Below are 22925 nucleotides of genomic sequence, written 5' to 3'. Positions count from 1 at the left end.
ATAGGCCACCAAATAGTAACATTATGGTGGGGCAGGCAATAAACAAAGAAATAACTGATGCATGTAGAAATGGTACAGCAGTTATCATGGGGGATTTTAATCTACATGTCGATTGGTTTAATCAGGTCGGTCAAGGCAGCCTTGAGGAGGAGTTTATAGAATGTATCCGCGATAGTTTCCTAGAACAGTATGTAATGGAACCTACGAGGGAACAAGCGGTCCTAGATCTGGTCCTGTGTAATGAGACAGGATTGATTCAGGATCTCATAATTAGGGATCCTCTCGGAAGGAGCGATCACAATATGGTGGAATTTAAAATACAGATGGAGGGTGAGAAGGTAAAATCAAGCACTAGTGTTTTGTGCTTAAACAAAGGAGATTCCAATGGGATGAGAGAAGAATTAGCTAAGGTAGACTGGGAGAAAAGACTTTATGGTGAAACAGTTGAGGAACAGTGGAGAACCTTCCAAGCGATTTTTCACAGTGCTCAGCAAAAGTTTATACCAACAAAAAGGAAGGACGGTAGAAAGAGGGAAAATCGACCGTGGATATCTAAGGAAATAAGGGAGAGTATCAAATTGAAGGAAAAAACATACAAAGTAGCAAAGATTAGTGGGAGACTAGAGGACTGGGAAATCTTTAGGGGGCAACAGAAAGCTACTAAAAAAGCTATAAAGAAGAGTAAGATAGATTATGAGAGTAAACTTGCTCAGAATATAAAAACAGATAGTAAAAGTTTCTACAAATATATAAAACAAAAAAGAGTGGCTAAGGTAAATATTGGTCCTTTAGAGGATGAGAAGGGAGATTTTATAATGGGAGATGAGGAAATGGCTGAGGAACTGAACAGGTTTTTTGGGTCGGTCTTCACAGTGGAAGACACAAATAACATAACTGATGGAAATGAGGCTATGACAGGTGAGGACCTTGAGAGGATTGTTATCACCAAGGAGGTAGTGATGGGCAAGCTAATGGGACTAAAGGTAGACAAGTCTCCTGGCCCTGACGGAATGCATCCCAGAGTGCTAAAAGAGATGGCTAGGGAAATTGTAAATTCACTAGTGATAATTTACCAAAATTCACTAGACTCTGGCATGGTCCCGGCGGATTGGAAATTAGCAAATGTGACACCACTGTTTAAAAAAGGAGGTAGGCAGAAAGCGGGTAATTATAGGCCAGTGAGCTTAACTTCGGTAGTAGGGAAGATGCTGGAATCTATCATCAAGGAAGAAATAGCGAGGCATCTGGATGGAAATTGTCCCATTGGGCAGACGCAGCATGCGTTCATAAAGGGCAGGTCGTGCCTAACTAATTTAGTGGAATTTTTTGAGGACATTACCAGTGCGGTAGATAACGGGGAGCCAATGGATGTGGTATATCTGGATTTCCAGAAAGCCTTTGACAAGGTGCCACACAAAAGGTTGCTGCATAAGATAAAGATGCATGGCATTAAGGGGAAAGTAGTAGCATGGATAGAGGATTGGTTAATTAATAGAAAGCAAAGAGTGGGGATTAATGGGTGTTTCTCTGGTTGGCAATCAGTAGCTAATGGTGTCCCTCAGGGATCAGTGTTGGGCCCACAACTGTTCACAATTTACATAGATGATTTGGAGTTGGGGATCAAGGGCAACGTGTCCAAGTTTGCAGACGACACTAAGATAAGTGGTAAAGCAAAAAGTGCAGAGGATACTGGAAGTCTGCAGAGGGATTTGGATAGGTTAGGTGAATGGGCTAGGGTCTGGCAGATGGAATTAAATGTTGACAAATGTGAGGTTATCCATTTTGGTACGAATAACAGCAAAAGGGATTATTATTTAAATGATAAAATATTAAAACATGCTGCTGTGCAGAGAGACCTGGGTGTGCTAGTGCATGAGTCGCAAAAAGTTGGGTTACAGGTGCAACAGGTGATTAAGAAGGCAAATGGAATTTTGTCCTTCATTGCTAGAGGGATGGAGTTTAAGACTAGGGAGGTTATGCTGCAATTGTATATGGTGTTAGTGAGGCTACACCTGGAGTATTGTGTTCAGTTTTGGTCCCTTTACTTGAGAAAGGACGTACTGGCACTGGAGGGTGTGCAGAGGGGATTCACTAGGTTAATCCCAGAGCTGTAGGGGTTGGATTAGGAGGAGAGGTTGAGTAGACTGGGACTGTACTCGTTGGAATTTAGAAGGATGAGGGGGGATCTTATAGAAACATATAAGATTATGAAGGGAATAGATAGGATAGAAGCGGGCAGGTTGTTTCCACTGGCGAGTGAAAGTAGAACTAGGGGGCATAGCCTCAAAATAAGGGGAAGTAGATTTAGGACTGAGTTTAGGAGGAACTTTTTCACCCAAAGGGTTGTGAATCTATGGAATTCCTTGCCCAGTGAAGCAGTTGAGGCTCCTTCATTAAATGTTTTTAAGATAAAGATAGATAGTTTTTTGAAGAATAAAGGGATTAAGGGTTATGGTGTTTGAGCCGGAAAGTGGAGCGGAGACCACAAAAGATCAGCCATGATCTCATTGAATGGCGGAGCAGGCTCCAGGGGCCAGATGGCCTACTCCTAGTTATGCAAGAGCGGTTGCCAAAAAGGTCTGTGTACCTTGATAAAATATTTTCTAAGCTATTTTGTAAAACGTTGCTCACTGTGTATAGTTTATCGTGTGTTTAAGCAACGCTTCAATTTTTCAAATTAAAGGTTTTTGCTGGAATCCTGTGCTTTTGGGTTCAGTAGCTTTCCCTCTTCGTTTCGACAGGATACAAATCAGAAGAGACGGATTCAACCCAAGATCTGGAAATAGATACTTTTCTGGGGGGGGGGGGGGGTTGTAAATTGATGGAGCAAGCCCATAGTTAGCTGGTGGGAAGGAAAAAGTATTAACTGAAAAGCTTTTCTCAAGGTAATCACTGGGCTCATAATCCAGCAGCCCAGGATAAAGCTCTGGGGGACATGGCTACAACTCCCACAATAGCAGCTGGCAGCATTTAAACTCAATAAATGTAGCATGTAAAGCTAGCCTCAGTAATGATGGCCAGGACAACGGTCATGGTTTACTAATACCAGTTCGGGAAGGAAATGTGCTGTGTTTACCTGGTCTGTTCTACATGTGGCACCACCTGTAGGACTCATGGCACCAAGGACCCAGGTTGACTCATTACTGTGAAATGGTCGAGCCAGCCAGTTAAAGGGTCATTGGTTATGCTCAGGTCCCACAGAAGACCCATTTGGTGTTATTTGCATTTTCTTCACATTCAATCCTTCCTGAAGGCTTTTCCTAGAGTACAAAATATTCAATTTGGAGCCTAGAGACAGATTATCAGAACAAAAAAAAAAAAAAAAAAAAAAACACTGCTTTGGCTGGATGAGTAAATTGACCATGTCAGGTGGCATTGCCCATTGACCCAATTGATTCCAGTACCAACAGAGCTCTCAGGCTGTTACATGCCCAACAGAGTACTGAAGGAGCAGGTGTAGGGTACTTTATGCATGTGGTCTCCTTCACAGCATTTCTATGCACACATTACTGCTCCAACGACACTGGAAAACATTTAATTTCTGCTGCCCAGCTTGACGAATTCAAGCAAGACTACCCAGTGACGATTTCCTGTCCAGAACCACACATTCAATCCTTGCATATTTCTATTATGGTTAGAACAAAAATGCACAGAAGAATTAAGGATTACAATGAAGTTAGACCATCAACATGCAATAATGGACCAACGATAAGCAGTAACACTAAGCATTTCCTAATCTGAAAATAGACAAGACAACAGGCCAATAAGTTTTATTTACAGCTAGTGCATTTCACTTGTAGCCTCGGTCCTAGCACAAGCATAAAGGACAAATTATACAAACAACGGCAGTCAGTTCAGTCACTCTCCCCCAGGGTGAGCTTGTCAAACAGGTACTCTCCCAGGCCATACTCAGGGGCTGCCAGTCTCTTCAGGTTGGTGATGTGATCTCCGAGCTTCTTGATCATCTTCACTTGTTCATCCAAGTAATGAGTCTCCAGGAAGTCACATAACTGAGGATGAGAAGGGTACAAATTAGCCAAGAGGAATTTTTAAACCAAGGGTCTGATCATAGGGAATTAGGGCAGCACAGTAGCATGGTGGTTAGCACAATTGCTTTACAGCTCCAGGGTTCCAGGTTCAATTCCGGCTTGGGTCACTGTCTGTGTGGAGTCTGCACATCCTCCCAGTGTGTGCATGGGTTTCCTCCGGGTGCTCCGGTTTCCTCCCACAGCCTAAAGATGTGCAGGTTAGGTGGATTGGCCATGCTAAATTGCCCTTAGTGTCCAAAATTATCCTTAGTGTTGGGTGGGGTTACTGGGTTATGGGGATAGGGTGGGGGTGTGGGCTTGGGTAGCGTGCTCTTTCAAAGAGCCAGTGCAGACTCGATGGGCCGAATGGCCTCCTTCTGCACTGTAAATTCTATGAAATTCAATGAATGTTCTTGGGACAAGAGCGGACTTGTACAAGTGCAGCAGAGATATTGGTGGATCATCAAGTCTTATTCCAGGGGTAAGGTTATCAATTTAGGCATGCAAAACCCCAGTTCCCATTTGCTTCATGGATTGTCCCATCTTAAAAATCAGTGTGGATTAGCAAAAGCCTAAAACACAAGTCTCACCTCATCTACAACAAACAGGGTATTTGCAAGCTATGGCTCATAGGCCTGGGATTGATGCACATAATCCAGGCCAATATGCTTCACTGCATCATGGCTACCCTGTCAGGTGCAATCATGCAAGATTATGATCTAGTCAGCCTTTAGCTGGCAGCAGGATACATTATATTATTATTGTCAGAGTAGGACTGTAGTTTCTGTGGTGATCAGCCTATGAGCCATATCATAGTTGGATGGTATGAGACCTCCCTACCAGCAGGTGGTGGTACAGACACCATGTGGTCTCAAGACCAAGGTCATGTGACCCGGAACCAGTATTAGAAAGAGGCACATCCTGAGAACAGGAGATAGAGGGTAATAAGACGTACATGTTACCAGGTCAGCAGCAGTTGAAAATTCCAGAGTAGTGAGACTTCATGATAACATGCTCTGTATCAGATGACCAACCTACCACATGACACATAGAAGTTAGGAGCAGGAGGAGGCCTTTTGGTCCTTCGAGCCTGCTACGCCATTCATCACGATCATGGCTGATTATCCAACTCAATAGCCTAATCCTGCTTTCTCCCCATAGCCTTTGATCCCATTCCACAAGTGCTATATCTAGCCACCTCTGGCATATATTCAATGTTTTAGCATCAACTACTTCCTGTGGTAATGAACTCCACAGGCAAGAAAGGTCTCCTTATATCTGTCTGAACACAATAAAAGGATCTTGTTTTGGACAGATTAGGTGTTGGGAGTTTTTCCATAGTAGTACAAGGGACCAAACAGTGTCCTGAAGAATATTTATCCAATTGTTATCATAACCTGGTTCTTTATAGGACTTCCACATTTGATATTATATCACAATAACTACAGCAACTGGGACACGAGGGTAAGAATGTTTTGTTAAATGGGACATTAGGAACTCACATGAGGATCGGTGTTCCCAGAGGACAGTTTGTGCAGATCCAGCAGACTCCGGTTCACATTCTTCTCCATCTGCAGAGCTCTCTGCATTGCCTCCAGACCATTGCTCCACTCATCCTGCTCTGGTTTCTGGAGTTTGGGGAGAAAGAAAGAGCTTGGGTCAGTGGGTGAAATTGGTTAACAAGAATCAATGAGTTATCCCCAAGCATTTCAAGAGTTAGCAACATTCTCCCTGTCCACACCCTGACGGTGCACATCTGTTTCTGTAGCTAACCATTCCAGGAACAAGTCACTAGTCTATCACTAGGGTTTACAGCGTGAGGGGTTTACAGCACGAGGGACATACGAGTGGCAAAGGGAAGCTTTAGCAGTTAATCCACCTCACCAGAGTCTTTGGACTGTGGGAGCAAACTGGGTTTAGTGAAAACCCACAGTCATGAGGACAACATGCAAATGTCACAACCCAGGTCCCAGTACCAAGTAATTTCAATAGCCGATCCAGACTGCTCTCCCCCTCCTCCCTCCCACCCCCCCCATATCTTGGGCTGCTCAAATATTATGCTTAAAGGTGGAGTGTCTTTGAGGGATAATCCAAATGCAGAATATTTAGCATTGATGAAAGTTATATTCTTTACCTTGGACCACCAGATTGGATGGCCTGCAAATATGAAAGAGAATGAGTTTGCAACCACCTCCTCCAATTAAATCATTAGACTCAAGTTTAGCTTGCATATCATCCCAATTGTCTGCTGCTGGTGTCCAATTTCAATGGGATGATGTTGCTTCCAATGTAATGCCTTTCTAGTTTACTCAACAATCTCTAGCTTTGTAATACACAAGTTAGTAATCCTCCTCCAGCCTAATCTCCAATCGGTTAGTCAATCCTTCCTAGCATTATACTAAAAAAAAAGTTAACCCAACCTTGACATCTTCCAGGATGATGCGGCCTCCACGTTTATTCTGGAATTCCATCAGTTTCTCAGCGTGTTCCCGTTCCTCATGTGACTGCTCCTTGAAGAACTCAGCAAAGTGACGCAGGGCAACATCATCCCGGTCAAAGTAAGAGGACTGCAGGTGAAGACACAATTTGGGGGGGGGGGGGGGGGGGGAAAGAAAAGAGGAAAGAGTCAGAACCAATCTCATGCATGGTTAGTCCAAAAGAAAGAGTAACCTCTTCCCAAATGGCCTCACATTGAAAAAAGTTTTTGATCTTTTTGAAAGCATTGAAAATTTCTCCTTGTAGGAGGAGAATAAAGCAAGCACCACCTTTATTACATAGTGCAGAAGGAGGCCATTCGGCCCAGCAAGTCCGCACCAATCCACTCTGAAGCCCTCACTTCCACCCTATCCCTGTAACCCAATAACCCATCCCAACTTTTTTTTTGGTCACAAGGGCAATTTATCATGGCCAGTCCACCCAACCTGCACGTCGTTGGACACGCAGCAAACTTGCAGACTCTACACAGACATTGACCCAGCAGGGAATCGAACCTAGGACACTGGCACTGTGAAGCCACAGTGCTAGCCATTACATGAACTTTCAGTCCACACAAGCCAATTTCAGTTAGCTGTAAATACATCCTTTCAAATCCAACAGTTCACCCACCTTACCACTTGGACCCAATTAGGACAGTCAAGCCAGCTAATGTTTCATATGATTTAGTTGAGTCAACTAAGTTTACACATCTTCAAGTCAATTCCACTGTCCAGGGAACCCAGTTAGCTGTAAATAAGCTATCTGGAACAGTCAACACCGCAGGCCTATATTAAGAATGGTCATTGGATTAAGTCTGGGGAGGATTGGCCAAGAGATAGAGTCTGAAGCCCAATTCATTGACCTAGAGCAATTCTACTTGTCCACACTACAATAATGCCATAACTTTAATTCTGAAACTAGACCCAGAAAGACAAAACTCACCATGGAGAGGTAAACATAGGAGGAATAGAGCTCCAGGTTGATCTGCTTGTTAACAGCATCCTCACAGTCCTTGTGGTAGTTCTGACGCACTTGAGAAGCCATCTTTACTGTCACCTAAACAGTTCTAAAACTGACCCTTGCTGACACGAGCTCTTGTATTTATACAACTGGGACATCCTGTATTCAAACAGAGAATGACATCACCAATGATGATTGACAATCCTCGATAGCCAATCAAGAATCTTCGATGCAGCAGGCACCAATGAAAGGTTTGGGGTGGAGTGTGATACCCAGAACCAATCAGAGCTCTGGAATGGAGATTCAGATGATTGTTCTGTGATTGGAGCATAAGTGGAGGAGGAGACCATTAAAGTGCCTCAAGTATTTGTTTTATAATTAAATGTTTATAGGATGTGGGCTTTGCTGGCAAGGCTAGCATTTGTTGCCCCATCTCTAATTGACCTTGGGAAGGCGGTGGTAAGCTGCCTTCTTGAACCACTAGTCCCTGTAGTGTCGGTACACCCACAGTGCTGTTAGGGAGGGAGTTCTAGGATTTTGACTCGGTGACAATGAAAGAACGGTGATATATTTCTAAGTCAGGGTGGTGAATGACTTGGAAGGGGAGCGCCAGGTGGTGGGGTTCCCAGGTATCTGCTGCCCTTTTCCTTCTAGATGGCGGTGGTCGTGGGTTTGGAAGGTGCTGCCTAAGGAAACTTGGTGCGGTGCTGCAGTGCATCTTGAAGCTGGTACACACGGCTGATACTGTGTGCCGGTGGTGGAGGGAGTGAATGTTTGTGGAAAGGGTGCAGATCAAGTGGGCTGCTTTGTCCGGATGATTTCTTGAGTGTTGTTGGGACTGTACTCATCCAGGAAAGAGGGGAGTATTCCATCACATTTCTGACTTGTGCCTTGTAGGTGATGGAGACGGTTTGGGAGTCAGGAGGAGAATTGGTTGCGGCAGGATTCCTAACCTCTGACTTGCTCTTGCAGCCACAGTATTAATATGGCTGGTCCAGTTCAGTTTGGGGTCAATGGATGACACCCCAGGATGTTGATAGTGGGGGATTCAACGATGGTAATGCCATTGAAAGTCATGGGCGATTGTTTGATTCTCTCTTATTGGAGATGGTTATTGCCTGGCACTTGTGTGGCGAATTACCAACAAACATCCCCAAATGATGTTGGAAGGTCATTGATGAAGTAGCTGAAGATGATTGGGCCTCAGACACTACCCTAAGGAACTCTGTTCCACCATTCAATCAGATTTCGGCTGACCTGTATCTTAACTCGCTATCTCTGCTTCCATAGCCTTCTACAACCTTACCTGACAAAGATCTAACCATTTCAGATTTGTCCAAGTGCCCCTCAGTTTCTGGTGGATAGGTGTGACTTCCAGATGTTCATTATCATCTGTATGAGGAAGTGCTTCCTGACATTACCCCTGAATAGTTTAGCTCCAAACCAAAGATTTTGTTGCCCCTGTCCTGGATGAACCAAGAGATAATAATTTCTCCTTATCTAACCCATTAATCACCTTCAACGTTTCAATTATCATCATCCCTTAGTCTTCTCTATGTGAGGGACTACAAGATTAGCTTGTGAAAACTGCCAACATAATCAAACCCCTTTGGCACTGGTATCATTCTGGTGAATCTGTGCTGCATTGTTTCCAAGGCCAATGTATCAGAACTGAACCCAACACTCCAGATAATAATAATAATCTTTATTAGTGTCACAAGTAGGCTTACACTGCAATGAAGTTACTGTGAACATCCCCTAGTCGCCACATTCCGGCGCCTGTTCGGGTACACTGAGGGAGAATTCAGACTGTCCAATTCACCTAACAAGCACGTCTTTCGGGCTTGTGGGAGGAAACCCACTCAGACACTGGGAGAACATGCAGACTCTGCACAGCGAGCCAAACCGGGAATCGAACCTGGGACCCTGGCGCAGTGAAGCAACAGTGCTAACCACTGTGCTACCATGCCGCCCTATCCCAAATATACCTATCCCTAATTTTGTTTCCTACCACCTAACCAATTCCTCACCTGTGTACCAAATCATTCCGTCCCCCCCGGTCAGTCAGGTGATTGATTTTGGTTTCTTTAACTTTCCTCAAACTGAATCTGTCACAACATTGGCGTTTACTAATGGAAACGCCAGCTTGTTAATGTCAAACACAACCAGACCCCATCTCTCGGAGAATTCAAAGTCAGAATGCACCGGAAAGTCTGCAATGAATCCGCAAACTAACCAAGTTGGAGGAAATGGAAAACTGTAATGTTGCCCATCCCAAATTGCCCACTGAGTTGGCTTGCTGGAGCAGTTATCGGTCAACCACATGGCAGTGGTCTGGAGTCCAGGTCAGTTAAGGATCTCACAGTGTAGAAGAGGCCCTTTGGCCCATCGAGCCTGAACCGACACATGAAAGACAGCTGGCTGGTCTCCTTAATCCCATTATCTAGTCAAGTCAAGTCGCAATACCAACACCAGCTCCCCTAGAGGGAAACTCCAATACAGAACACTAGATCCATCACTGTAAAGTGTAAGGTGGAGTTTTATCCCAATCAAAAAAAAGAGCTGTTAACTATCCCAAGTTTAATTTGCTTGTTCTTTTGCCAAAGTCCATTGTGGGGAAAAGTTTATCGACTCATTTTTAAATATCAAATATCTTACTTTCCCCTGCCTGCCCCATCATGCAGGCACAATAGGCATGACTTGCACATTGCTAAGTTATGCCATTTTTAAAATAAGGTGCATAGGTAAGTGGACCAGTTTAAAAATAAGGTGCATATATAAGTGGACCATACACAAGCTGTGCCTGGAGGCAGGTTAAAGGTGGTCAATGCTGTATTGTGTATGCAGGTCACAGATTAGCACAGAATTAAAGACTGTGGGAAATGTGTTCCTCATGGTCTAACGAGGCCCTGTAGACTGAAGAGAGGGTATGACGAAGAAATTAGTTCTGAATTTATAAAATAAGTCATCAGATGCAAAAAATGACAAACAAACCTCATGTCCTGCAAATCCCCCTTAGTGAGGATTAGGGTGTAAGTAAAGACCATGGACAGGCATTGAAGCTCCACTGGCAGAGAATGTCTAGATCTTTCATGATCTGAATAAGTCACCTACCAAATCATACAGACAAATCAGTTGCATGATAAATACTTTAATTAGATGTGCATGTTCCCTCATTGGCAAAGTATTCATTTGAATAGTGAAAAAAGTGGGTGCAAATGTTAGTCTAGGGTGAGCTTGTCAAACAGGTACTCTCCTGTGCCATTCTCAGGGGCTCCCAGTCTCTTCAGGTTGGTGATGTGATCTCCGAGCTTCTTGATCATCTTCACTTGTTCATCCAAGTAGTGAGTCTCCAGGAAGTCACAAAGCTGAAACAAGGAAACAAAATTGGCTCATAGGAGAACAGATTTTGATCTATACCTCCCATTTAGATTTGTACATGTTATATGTCTTGTCCTCCAGTAGTGTTGACAAAGATCCTAAAAATTATACATTTAACACAAATTTATTTTACACTAACTTTAGTAGGTTCACACTTCTTAACATGTCCTGAATCTGTGATAAATAATCCAATATGTAAACTACACAAAATCCAACCTCACTATCCTTCTCCATCAGCATGCCTAGAGATGCAGCCTTTTATATGATCACTCTGACACCATCTAGTGCTGATATACTAGATGCAATCGCTCTTGTTACACATATAACCTAGCGAACAACTTGCTGTCGGGAGCAAAAGTTGCTATCATGGTGGATGGGGGAAAAATAAAAAATTATTCTGTTCTGACCCTGTCAATACTCATCTTTCAATTTAACTGGAATTTGGTCTGCTATTATTGGTGCAGCCTCTTTCAAAATTACAATTCTGCACTGGGACAGTTGCAGTCAAAACAGAGACAGTAACTCACATGAGGGTCGGTGTTCCCAGAGGAGAGTTTGTGCAGATCCAGCAGACTCTGGTTCACATTCTTCTCCATCTGCAGAGCTCTCTGCATTGCCTCCAGACCATTGCTCCACTCATTCTGCTCTGGTTTCTGGGGGGTTTGGGAGGTGAAGGAATGGAAAACAGTTATTCAACATTGCATTTGTCGGTGGTTCAATAAGTAAGAGAGAGAATAAAGTCCATATGACCTCTCCACAGATGCTGCCAGACTAGAGTTTTTCCACACTTGTTTTAGTTAAGAATACCAGCATTCACAGTACTATCCCAAATTTAGCAGGACCACAAGGCAAAGCCACTTATAGTAATGAAGGTTACTTCGGATTTAGCCAATCTGCTCACTGAAAGAAGGCCCAGGCAGGGGCTAGCTTGTGACTCATCAGGTCTGCACTGACCCACTGAAAGAGCACCTAACCTAGGCCCACTCCCCCAGACTAACTCTGTAACCCCACCTGCACATCTTTGGACTGCAAGAAACTGGAACAACCAAACACAGGAAGTGCAAACTCCGCACAGTCACCCAAGGCCGGAATTGAACCTGGGTTCCTGACGCTGGGAGGCAGCAGTGTCAACCACCAGTTATCTGATCAGTATGAAGGTGGGGAATACATATCTCACACAAATATACTCCCCACAGATGAAGCCACCATATATTTGCAAGCTGGTTTACAATGTCATCTAATCCTAGACACCCACCAGCTTACCGATACTCGCAATGTTCCATCTGAAGCAGACTAACTAATTTAAATTATTTCCATGCCAATCCACAGATCACATTCCAAATCCAACCTTGACATCCTCCAGGATGATGCGGCCTCCACGTTTATTCTGGAATTCCATCAGTTTCTCAGCTTGTTCCCGTTCCTCATGTGACTGCTCCTTGAAGAACTCAGCAAAGTGACGCAGGGCAACGTCATCCCGGTCAAAGTAAGAGGACTGCAGGTAGAGACAGTGGAAAAGAGGCAGGTCAGACCCCCAGCTATCAGATTCACCTCACCCTTCCTGGACCTCAATACTGGTCTCCAATTAGGGGTCCAGAGTTTTGGTTTTTATTGAAAACAAAAATTGCTTTATCAATGTTTTCCTCAGTATGTTGAAACCCATCCCTGTGGATGGTGGGAGGAAACCTGACCCGGAGTAAACCCACACAGTGGGTCATCAGAGGGTTCCTGCCAATGAGGCAGCAGTGGTAACCACTGTGCAAGTAATAATGCTGTTTGGATTGAAGTTTGTTGACCACAATGAATTGCATCCTTTCTCACACTGATGGAAAATAGAAAATCCTTCAAATTCAGTACATCAGCCAGCCAATTACATTTAATTGCTCCTCAGTGCACAAGGAGGTCATTCAGCCCATCAAGTCTGCACCAGCTCTTGGAAAAAGCACCCAACCCAAGGGCAACACCTCCCCCCTAACCCCATAACCCAGTAACCCCACCCAACACTAAGGGCAATTTATCATGGCCAATCCACCTAACCTGCACATCTTTGGACTGTGGGAGGAAACTGGAGCAGCCAGAGGAAACCCACGCAGACCCGGGGAGAACGTGCAGACTCCACACAGACAGTGACCCAAGCCGGAATCGAACCTGGGTCCCTGGAGCTGTAAAGCAATTGTGCTATCCACAATGCCACCGTGCTGCCCAGGGTACCTTCAAACTAAGCATTCTACCAGAAATTAAACAGAATCCTGGAGTTAATTATAGATCCAAACTCAAAACAGCAATTCTAAAATTGGGACAAACACCAGCCTGGAGTGTTCAATCTATTCAGTCTGGGGAGGGAATATATCTAAAGCCAACTCATTAACCTAGAGAAACTCTACCTGCTCAGAAAGCAACAAAGCCACAGTCTTAAATTGAAAATAGGACTCCCAAAAATGTAAAACTCACCATGGAGAGGTAAACATAGGAGGAATAGAGCTCCAGGTTGATCTGCTTGTTAACAGCATCCTCACAGTCCTTGTGGTAGTTCTGACGCACTTGGGAAGCCATCTTACTGGTTAAGGGTCAAACAGCAACAACATGACCTCAGTCCTCACAAGCTCTTGTATTTATACAACTGGGACATCCTGCATTCAAACAGGGAATGACATCACCAATGATGATTGACAATCCCTGATAGCCAATCAGGAATCTGCCATGAATCGAGGCACCAATTAATCAATGAGAGGGGGTTGGGTGTGATACTCAGAGCCAATCAGGTCTGTGGAATACAGGAAAGATCAGGATGGTTACTCTGTGATTGGGCCATTCAACCCTTCAAACATTTTCCACCATTCATATTGTGACTGGATTGAATTCTAACTCTGTAAACACGTCTCAGTCCCATTTGCCCCACACACAACAAAAATCTAACAACCTCAGCGTTGAAATGTTAAAAAGACCTCTGACATTTTGGGTGACAGAGTTCCAGATTTCCGTAATTCTTTGTTGAATAAATGCTTCCGAGCTTCACTCCTGAACAAGCTGGTTCTGACGTAAAGGCTGCGCCTCTCTTCCCACCTGGGGAAGGCCTCCTTCTGCCATGTGGAGATTCTCTGATTCTCTCTGGTTTTGCTCTATCCACCCTATCAAATCCAATAATCATCTTCAACACGTCCCCTAATTCTAGACTCTGTGATTGAAAGACCAGTCGATGCAAACGGTCTTCACCATTTAACCCTTTTAGCGATGATTCCGTCCCGGTGAATCTTTTCTGGATCTCCACCAAAGCCAATTTCTCCAAACTCAACACTGTTCCTGATGTGGTCTAAGCTGCTCTTTACACGGCTGTTTCAGAACCTCTACCTCTCTCTATTCCAGCCCCCATTAGATGAAGAATAAAATTACATTTGTTTTTGTAGCCGTCACGCAAACTTCTGGACAAGGAGGTAGAGTGGACCATTCGGCCCCTCGAACCAGCACCACCATTTAATAAGGTCTTGACTGATCTGATAAAGACATCAAACCTCCCCCCGATAACCTTTGATCCCCCTGTTCCCACCCCCGCTTACCAAGAATCTATCTACCTCTGCCGTAAAAATATTCAAAGATTGTGTTTCCCCACTTTTTCAGGAATAGAGCTCCAAAGACTCGTCTTCCGTCCACTGGTTTTTGAGGAATTTCTGTGCGTGGACAGCGTTGAGCAGAACAGATTGGACGAGGCTGACCTGCCCCAGACAAGCCACAGAGAATACACAAACCAGCTGACAAATTGGGGCAATGCGAAATGGATTTGTGGCGAATATCAAACAGAAAGCTATTGCTCAGTCACTGTTAAATGGGATGTGGAGCTTTATCCCCAAATCTAAGAACTGTAGACCTTTTATATGGTCTTACTACTCTAATTTAACAGATAAAGAATATTTTTGTTTCTGTGTTTTGTCTTTTTTGTGGTGTTTTGTTGGTGAATTGATGACCTGTACGTTTATCTACACGTACAGGAGTTAAGCCAGCATCCGCCACTGACACTGGCGTGACGCTGGGTGTGACAACCAAGCAAAAGAACATAAAGTAACTGATGGATAAAACAAACGAGGGGAGTGCCCCAAAACAACGGGTGGAGCACAGCCCAAAGAGAACGAGAAAGGAAACAAAAACTTATCAAACACCCGTCAAATTAAAGTGTGAGAATCGGGGTGGATAAGGCAATCCAACCCCTGCGGTGCCCACCGAGCACGTAACGCCTCGAGTGTGCCCGTGGACACCGCATGCTCCCGCTCCAGGGACACCCGGCCGCGAATGAGGCCACGGAAGATGGGCTGACAGTCAGGCTGGACGACCCCCTCGGTCGCCCGTTGCCTGGACCTATAAATGGCAAGTTTGGCCAGGCCCAAGAAATGAAATGAAAATCGCTTATTGTCACAAGTTGGCTTCAAATGAAGTTACTGTGAAAAGCCCCTAGTCGCCACATTCCGGCACCTGTTCGGGGAGGCTGGTACGGGAATTGAACCGTGCTGCTGGCCTGCATTGGTCTGCTTTCAAAGCCAGCGATTTAGCCCTGTGCTAGCAGGTTCACAAGGATGTCCTCCGCCTTCCCGGCCCCCTCCGCACCGGATATCCGTAGATCAGGAGGGTGGGGCTGAAGTGCAAAGAAATCCTCAACAACAACACTGTCAAGAAACCAAAAAGGGAGTGCAGCCTGGGACAGACAACATAAACGTGCTCCACGGTCTGCACCAGGCTGCAAAAGTGGCAGGTCTCTGGCAAAGCCGTGAAGTGGTTCTAAGGGCTGTAGACACCAATGATTTCCCCCTTGTCTCAAAACTTCCGAATCTTTTTTCTTGGCTTATTAATTTGTGGGCCGTGGTTGCTGCTTGCAAGGCCAATACTTGTTGCCCGTGGCTTTCTCGGCCATTTCGGAGGAGCATTTATGGGTCAACCACATTGCTGTGGGTCTGGTGTCACATGTAGGGCCAGACTGGGTGTAAATAGCTGCCGTGGACATTTTAATCACAGAAAACGGTTCAATTTTCAAGGACTAAGAGCAGTCTGGGAGAATTTGTGTTTTAACAGACACCAGCAGGAAATTCCGGTCCCACGCCGGCCCCCGGGCGTCCCGGCGACGAGGAGAGAAGTCAGCGGGTAATCCAATTGACAACAGCGGGACCGGTAGAAAAATACCGGGGCCACCTTCCGCCCCCCCTCCCCAACACACAAAAACCAAAAAAAACACAGCGGGCCTTCGGTCAACCCCACCCACTGACTCTTAAAGATCAATGCAAGACTGACCGCTATTCCTGGAAAAACAGCTTTTTAACCAGAAAGATAACCGTAGTGAAGGTAAACACTTGGCAACATGGACGGGACTGTTGTACAGTGGTTAGCACTGTTGCTTCACCGACACCAGGGATCGATTCCCAGCTTCAGTCACTGTGGGTGAAGTCTGCACATTCTCTCCGCGTCTGCGTGGGTTTCCTGTGGGTATTCCGGTTTCATCCCACGCATTCCAAAAAATGTACTTGCGAAGTGAATTGGACATTCCGAATTCTCTCAGTACACCCGAACAGGGGCTGAGTGCGGCAATTATTGTGGTGTTGGGTGCTCTGGTGCACAGATGAGCCAACACAGTTGTATGTGGTACAACTCTATTTTATTTTAACTCTTATAATACAGTTCGTTCTGGATACTCTGCACGTGCTGTCTCCCTGAGTATGTTTGGTGGCAGATGTGTCCTGGTCCTGCTCTGCAGCTAATACTGACCACCGGGGGTCGTGTCTGTGCTTTTATATCTTTCTGTCATTGGTTGTGGTGTTGTGTGTTCTGATTTGTCTGTTGGTGTGTCTATCATGATGTGTATGTTTGAATATCATGACATCCCCCCTTTTTACAAAGATATGTGCCTACGTGGTTATAAATATAAGTGTGTCGTGAGTGCATCTAAGAGTGTGTGTGTGTGTTGTGTACAGCGTGTGTATATGACGTAACTATTTACATGGGGCGATGTCGGGTGCGTCACACTAACAAGGTTGTACCATAACAAAACTTGGATACGAGAGAGAAAAAAACGTGAACATTGGTCTGGTCAGACGATATCTGGAACAATAAACAACAACAGGTTATAATACAGAAGTATTTGACTTTTTGAACGTATGAACAGCGTTATAAGTCCAGTCTAATGGGTGACCGCCTCAAGAATGGGCTGGTCCTCAAGCCGGTTCAGCTGTGGAGATTTGGGGTCACACTGGTTCACCTTGGACTGTTGGAGGTGATGCTGTTGCCGAAGTCTCTACTTTACCATTTGTTGTTCTTCGTGCAGTGCTTGGTTTTTTCATTCGTGCAATTATAACATTCAACATCTTTGTTAGTGGTGCCTTGGCTGTGGTTTGGTTCTGGTGGCGATGGAAGGGGCATGATCCGTGGCATCTCCACGAAGTCATCCTTGGGAACCAGTGGAGGATCCGGCGTGTGCGTACGGTTCAGTTGCGAGCGTGGAAGGCGACGCAAAGCTCGCTGATTGCGCCTACGCACCAATCCATCCGCCCTGCATGCCAGGAACAAGGTGGAGTCTGTTTTCTTTTTATGTTTGTGGTGGACGGCATCTTGTAGCCGATGGGTCATTGCCATCGAAGTAGCACCATCACTAATATCATGCAAGGCGATGACTGTGCCAGATGTGGAAGTTGGCCGAGACCGTGCACGCTGGTTCCGGCCACCTGCTGTGCCGGAAGGGCGACTCCGCAGAGAAACGTCGAAGCATGTCGCCTTGGAGAGAGAATTGTTGCTCGCATCAACGTCTGGCGATGGCGCGAATTGGTGTGTCCATCTTGGACCGCCGGTGCTGGTTGCCACTGCCGACCCAGTGGGACTGCCACGCGATCCATTCCCTGTCGCCGTGGCATCCGCCGTCACCCTGAGCGTGCCATCACCGAGGCCGCGACACCGCCCGTCCGGAGCAAGGTCTGGCGTGCGCAAATCAGAGTCGGCGCTTGGCTGCTCCCCATCTGGAGTCCGGTCTGCCTTCCGTCGATGCCCCCCGTCCGGAGTCCCAACAGGTTCACTGGAGGCAGCCGAGATTCCCTGAAGCTGCACTTCTGGAGTCGGAACATGCAGGAATGCACCAACCAGTGGAGAGGCTCGAGCCATCGAGGGTGGAAGCGGTGCGCCGCCACCGCAGTCGTCAGTGGTCCCACCGTGATCGTCGAGTGCCTCGGTACGCACTAGGCGAGGTCTGTCACCTTGCACCTTTTGCATGGGAAGTGGGATGCTGTCGTCACTCGTCTCACATCCCGTGGATAGATCCTCATTAGCAGCTTGCTGTTCACTAGGGTTGGATAAATTGTCAGAGTTTTCATCTGGTGGTGCACACCATGTCGGTGGACTGTCATTGTCTTGCCGTTGTCCTTCATTTGGGCTTTTCTTCTTTGGAATTTTAAATCTTCCCCCAGACATTGCAGAACCTTGTTTATTACCCCCAAATTCTCCCATATGTATGGTCTCGAATATAGGATCCAATGTTTCTATCGACATTGTACTATTTTCCAAAGAACATTCCGTTTCACTTTTCTTCTCAGGTACCTCATATGTATCTTTGTCTAATGTACATGCCTTCATGGTCTCTGGGTCTGATTTTGCTGGGACTGGCATGGTCACAGTCTCTCTTTTACTGTTCTCAATTGCCCACATTATACTCCCCATACATAACTGCTTAATCACTGGGGTTAGTGTGGTACAATGGATAATCGGGTCGACCTTATCTGCATCTTCACCATTAGTGGAAAGCACACTTGGTTCACTTGAAACTGCTGTGGGTTTTAAATTCGTTATCTGGCTACTCGATGTCGGTGTCCTCAGGATTCTTGCTCCAATGTTCTGCTCATTTATCAGTGGAGTGTGTATAGGTTCAATGCAATTAATGTTCCCCTCAAGGTTTGAAGAGTCATTACTGACTAACTGCTGGTCTCCGAAGTTGGGATTTTGCGGCGTTGTGTTGAAGGGAGACATTTGTCCCTGCTGTAGATATGATTCAGGTTGTGTTATTTCCATTACCTGAGGATCAATGTCTTGTCCATTTTTTCGATCCGTACTAAAACACTGGCAATTCTCAGTCTGCTCCTTGCAAGTTAAACATTCAATAAATTTCTTTAGCAAATCCTCAGCATCCTTCTGTGGCCGTGCAGCATTATTAATCTCTGTTCGGCTATAATGATCCTGAAGGTCAGCGCATAAACCTTTTTTCTTCGGGCTTGGATGAGGCGATTCCTTTGGCTTGTCTTCAGTTGGGCTTGAACAGTCATCAGCGCTGTGCCCTTCATTGTAGCATGAGAGACCTTCATGGTCATGCTGCTGTGTAGTGGAGCATGGTAGGCTGTTATAGCCTTCTTGCTGTTCACGTGAGCATGGCAGACTTGCATCATCTACCACTGGTTGGTCAGGAGAGGTTGCTAGACCCTCATGGTCTTGTTCCTGCAAGGACTGCACATTGGAGTCTTGCGTTGCTTCTATCGTGGAGGCTGTCCACGAGCTCTCTGTGGAGGCTTGTGACACTGGAGTCACTTCTTGTTCGTGCAAGGACTGCGCTCTGGAGTCTTGCGTTGCTTCTATCGTGGAGGCTGTCCACGAGCTCTCTGTGGAGGCTTGTGACACTGGAGTCACTTCTTGTCCGTGCAAGGACTGCACTCTGGAGTCTTGCATGTCTTCTTTCATAGAGTCGGGAACGTTGAGCGGGACGTGGACCACGCTCTGTGTGGCAGCAGGGCGCTCTCCGTGTGCTTGCACCGCTCCCTGTCTGTTAATGTCAGGCTGCAGCATCATCCGGTACTGATAAGTTGGAACGTCATATCTGCTGGATTGAAGATCCTCAAATCCGAAAAATGAATCCGCATCTGCGTCGGATTCAATGTGGGGGCCGCCAATGTGCAACACGAAAGGTTCGTCCGAGTCATAGTCGTATAGGACCACGGAGCTATCATTGGGCTCGCGAGGTCCGGAAACACTGTAAAGATCGTCATCGAAGTATTCGAGGTCGGAATCATCGGCTTGTGCGTAGGTAACTGCTTGTCGGAGGGTTCTTCGGAGGTCAAATTCATCTCCTGGGTCAATTTGCGGCACTGTGCTGTCATTCCAGGTGAGGGAAGGTTGTTTTACAGCTTTAACAGATTTTTGTTTTTTTGATTTGGGACGTTTCCCTTTTAAATTGGATTTGGGATGTTTCCCCTTTAAATTGGTGCAGTCTGGGGCCTCTAACATCCTGACGCTCGGTATGTAGCACGTAGGAAGCGACTGCGCATGCTCAGCTCGCTGTTCCTTTACCGATGGCCGTTTTCTTGACTGCGCATGCGCAGCATCTCGCGCCTGCGCAAACGATACTTCCGGTTCTGCGCACTGCTCGCACAACTGTGCTAGCGTGATACCTTTAGCAAGATGGCCGCCGACCTCGACCCAGCCCTCTCTCAGGCCCGGGATTTCGGCCTCTGGGAATTCGGGCTCCGGGATCCCAGCCACGAGGTGAGTACTGCAGCTTTTCTTACCTTTATTTGCCGATTGGATTGCGTTTTCTTCACAGTACTTGGAGAATTTGTCCAGGACTGCCTGGTAATCGTACCTTTGCTGCCTCCTGAAGAACCTGAACCTTGCGAATATTTCTCTTGCCCTTGCACCGGCGATGGTGAGGAGAAATTCAATTTTTTCGCTATCATCCAGGTCTTGGAGTTCAGCTGCCACCAGGAACAATTTGAACATTTGCCGGAATCGCCGCCAGTTTTCGCGGAGGTCGCCGTGGCACTGGAGCGGCTGCGGAACCGGGAGCTCTATCATTTTGCCTGGGCACTGCTGGTTGTCTGTGTACACTGAGGTATGCCGGCAGGTATCGATCCACTCCTGTACCATGTGGTGTTGGGTGCTCTGGTGCACATATGAGCCAACACAGTTGTATGTGGTACAACTCTATTAATACAGTTCGTTCTGGATACTCTGCACGTGCTGTCTCCCTGAGTATGTTTGGTGGCAGATGTGTCCTGGTCTGCAGCTATTACTGACCACCGGGGGTCGTGTCTGTGCTTTTATATCTTTCTGTCATTGGTTGTGGTGTTGTGTGTTCTGATTTGTCTGTTGGTGTGTCTATCATGATGTGTATGTTTGAATATCATGACAATTATCACAGCAACTTCATTGCAGTGTTAATGTAAGCCTGCTTGTGCCAAAAGTCAAGATTATATTTTAGTGTCAGAACTGAACATTTAAACTGTGACTGTTAGAATAGGGGGGGGGGTGCAGGACTTGATCAACTGTGCACACCTCCCACCCCAGTGATTAACAGGCAGAGCTACTTTCCCCAAACTGGACAGTCCAGATGTTGTCTAAACTGCTCCTTGTACAGCTGTTTCAGATCCTCTACCCCCTCTCCATTCCAGCCCCTCTTGGGGATAAATAATAAAGTTTGATTAGCCCTGTTAGACAGCTAGAAATCTTTGTGAACCAATCATGTGAGCTACAGAATTACACAGGGAAACAATCTGGTCAGTGACATTTATTTTCAAATGCAGCAACATGGCAGAACAGAAATTTAACACAAAAAAGAAACTACACACACAAGTTGGATCACTCTTCACTGCAAAAGGATTAAAGTCAGTCAATCCAGGGTGAGCTTGTCAAACAGGTACTCTCCCATGCCATTCTCAGGGGCTCCCAGTCTCTTCAGGTTGGTGATGTAATCTCCGAGTTTCTTGATCATCTTCACTTGTTCATCCAAGTAGTGAGACTCCAGGAAGTCACAAAGCTGAAACAGGAGAACAGAAGAGAAATTAGTGTGGATCTTCCCCAGATGAAACTTCTCCTCCTCTCATACCCTCTCCCCTCTCAAGATGGTAAATCTGATGCACGTGGGTGTTGTGGGCAGATTTAGCCAGAACTACCCACAAAAGTGGCAATTCACCCATTCTCCTGGGGAGTGAAAAATTAATGCCTCAGGATGGAATTTAGTCAAACCCAGCAATGGGAAACCTAAAATAATTCTGCAAATGACCAGATTCCAACATCACTGGATAAGGAAACAAAATGCAACTCACATGAGGGTCAGTGTTCCCAGAGGAGAGTTTGTGCAGATCCAGCAGACTCTGGTTCACATTCTTCTCCATCTGCAGAGCTCTCTGCATTGCCTCCAGACCGTTGCTCCACTCATCCTGCTCTGGTTTCTGAAAGGGGAAAGAGAGAAAGGTCTTTTTTGTGCTGCACTAAGAATGTGTAATGTGCGTTTAAATCATGGAAGGTAACATTGGAGACCATTAGCTCTCGGGGGTAAAGTAAAAAAGGCAGGATGATCAGCCACGATGGTAATGAATGGCAGAGCAGGATCGAAGGCCGAATGCCTCCTCCTGCCTTTATTGTCTATGTTTCCATTGCTGGCAGTAGATCAGTCCATTGGCTTGGCAGAGCTAAAGAAACTCCATTCCTGCTAAGTCAATGTCTTGTGAAGTCCTGACTTTAATCAATGAGTCATAGCGAGAGCCCACATTTTCCACACTATTCCTAGTTTAGCCCCACAATGGCTCCAAAAAGTATTGGTTCAACCAACCATTTATTGATCCTCAGTATTCACTCGTTCAAGTGCGTCAAAGGTGAAATCATCTTTTATCTATCGTCACACACTCAATTTTACTGCTGCTCACATTCTAGAGGGTGGACTAGCAAGATTTGGAAGTTTAAAAAAAAAAAAAGACACTTAAATTGCATCACCACAGAAGACTGTTACATTCCAACCTTGACATCCTCCAGGATGATGCGGCCTCCACGTTTATTCTGGAATTCCATTAGTTTCTCAGCGTGTTCCCGTTCCTCATGTGACTGCTCCTTGAAGAACTCAGCAAAGTGACGCAGGGCAACGTCATCCCGGTCAAAGTAAGAGGACTGCAGGTAGAGACAGTGGAAAAGAGGCAGGTCAGACCCCCAGCTATCAGATTCACCCCACCCTTCCTGGACCTCCAATTAGGGGACCAGAGTTTTGTTTTTTATTGAAAACTAAATTGCGTTGTCAATGCTTTTCCTCAGTATGTTGAAACCCATCCCTGTGGATGGTGGGAGGAAACCTGACCCGGAGTAAACCCA

General features: G+C 45.8%; 3 protein-coding genes across 3 annotated transcripts; all 3 read right to left on the bottom strand.

The window, feature by feature from the left end:
* Positions 1 to 3010: 3010 nt before the first annotated feature.
* LOC140404019 (ferritin heavy chain-like) lies at positions 3011 to 7548 on the bottom strand. The gene is made up of 5 exons (XM_072492360.1): positions 7446 to 7548; positions 6449 to 6595; positions 5531 to 5656; positions 3236 to 4010; positions 3011 to 3102 (listed from the first exon to the last, which is right to left on the bottom strand). Exons 1-4 carry the CDS (start codon positions 7545 to 7547, stop codon positions 3855 to 3857), a joined length of 531 nt encoding a protein of 176 aa, XP_072348461.1. The 5' UTR covers position 7548; the 3' UTR covers positions 3011 to 3102; positions 3236 to 3854.
* A 3050-nt stretch (positions 7549 to 10598) lies between these two features.
* LOC140404021 (ferritin heavy chain, oocyte isoform-like) lies at positions 10599 to 13437 on the bottom strand. Its single transcript, XM_072492361.1, has 4 exons — positions 13296 to 13437; positions 12193 to 12339; positions 11372 to 11497; positions 10599 to 10831 (listed from the first exon to the last, which is right to left on the bottom strand). Exons 1-4 carry the CDS (start codon positions 13395 to 13397, stop codon positions 10685 to 10687), a joined length of 522 nt encoding a protein of 173 aa, XP_072348462.1. The 5' UTR covers positions 13398 to 13437; the 3' UTR covers positions 10599 to 10684.
* Positions 13438 to 21338: 7901 nt separating this feature from the next.
* Positions 21339 to 22012, bottom strand: LOC140403789 (ferritin, heavy subunit-like). The gene is made up of 2 exons (XM_072491954.1): positions 21890 to 22012; positions 21339 to 21600 (listed from the first exon to the last, which is right to left on the bottom strand). The coding sequence occupies exons 1-2, from the start codon at positions 21974 to 21976 to the stop codon at positions 21454 to 21456; spliced, it is 234 nt and encodes a 77-aa protein (XP_072348055.1). The 5' UTR covers positions 21977 to 22012; the 3' UTR covers positions 21339 to 21453.
* Between the last annotated feature and the right edge of the window lie 913 nt (positions 22013 to 22925).

This window comes from Scyliorhinus torazame, chromosome 29 (assembly GCF_047496885.1).
Source record: "Scyliorhinus torazame isolate Kashiwa2021f chromosome 29, sScyTor2.1, whole genome shotgun sequence".
NCBI lineage: Eukaryota > Metazoa > Chordata > Chondrichthyes > Carcharhiniformes > Scyliorhinidae > Scyliorhinus > Scyliorhinus torazame.
The sequence above is the reverse complement of the archived record's forward strand: the minus strand, read 5'-3'. Positions and strand labels throughout refer to the sequence as shown.

Bases quoted from the DNA above. Each gene is read 5' to 3' on its own strand.
- LOC140403789 (XM_072491954.1), bottom strand. From the start codon at position 21,976: ATGCAGAGAGCTCTGCAGATGGAGAAGAATGTGAACCAGAGTCTGCTG. The intron at 21,601-21,889 runs GTGAGTTGCATT...CTCCTGTTTCAG, and splicing joins CTGGGAACACTGACCCTCAT to CTTTGTGACTTCCTGGAGTC.
- LOC140404021 (XM_072492361.1), bottom strand. From the start codon at position 13,397: ATGGCTTCCCAAGTGCGTCAGAACTACCACAAGGACTGTGAGGATGCT. The intron at 12,340-13,295 runs GTGAGTTTTACA...CTCTACCTGCAG, and splicing joins CCTATGTTTACCTCTCCATG to TCCTCTTACTTTGACCGGGA. The intron at 10,832-11,371 runs GTGAGTTACTGT...TCCTTGTTTCAG, and splicing joins CTGGGAACACCGACCCTCAT to CTTTGTGACTTCCTGGAGAC.
- LOC140404019 (XM_072492360.1), bottom strand. From the start codon at position 7,547: ATGGCTTCTCAAGTGCGTCAGAACTACCACAAGGACTGTGAGGATGCT. The intron at 6,596-7,445 runs GTGAGTTTTGTC...CTTCACCTGCAG, and splicing joins CCTATGTTTACCTCTCCATG to TCCTCTTACTTTGACCGGGA. The intron at 4,011-5,530 runs GTGAGTTCCTAA...TCTCATCCTCAG, and splicing joins CTGGGAACACCGATCCTCAT to TTATGTGACTTCCTGGAGAC.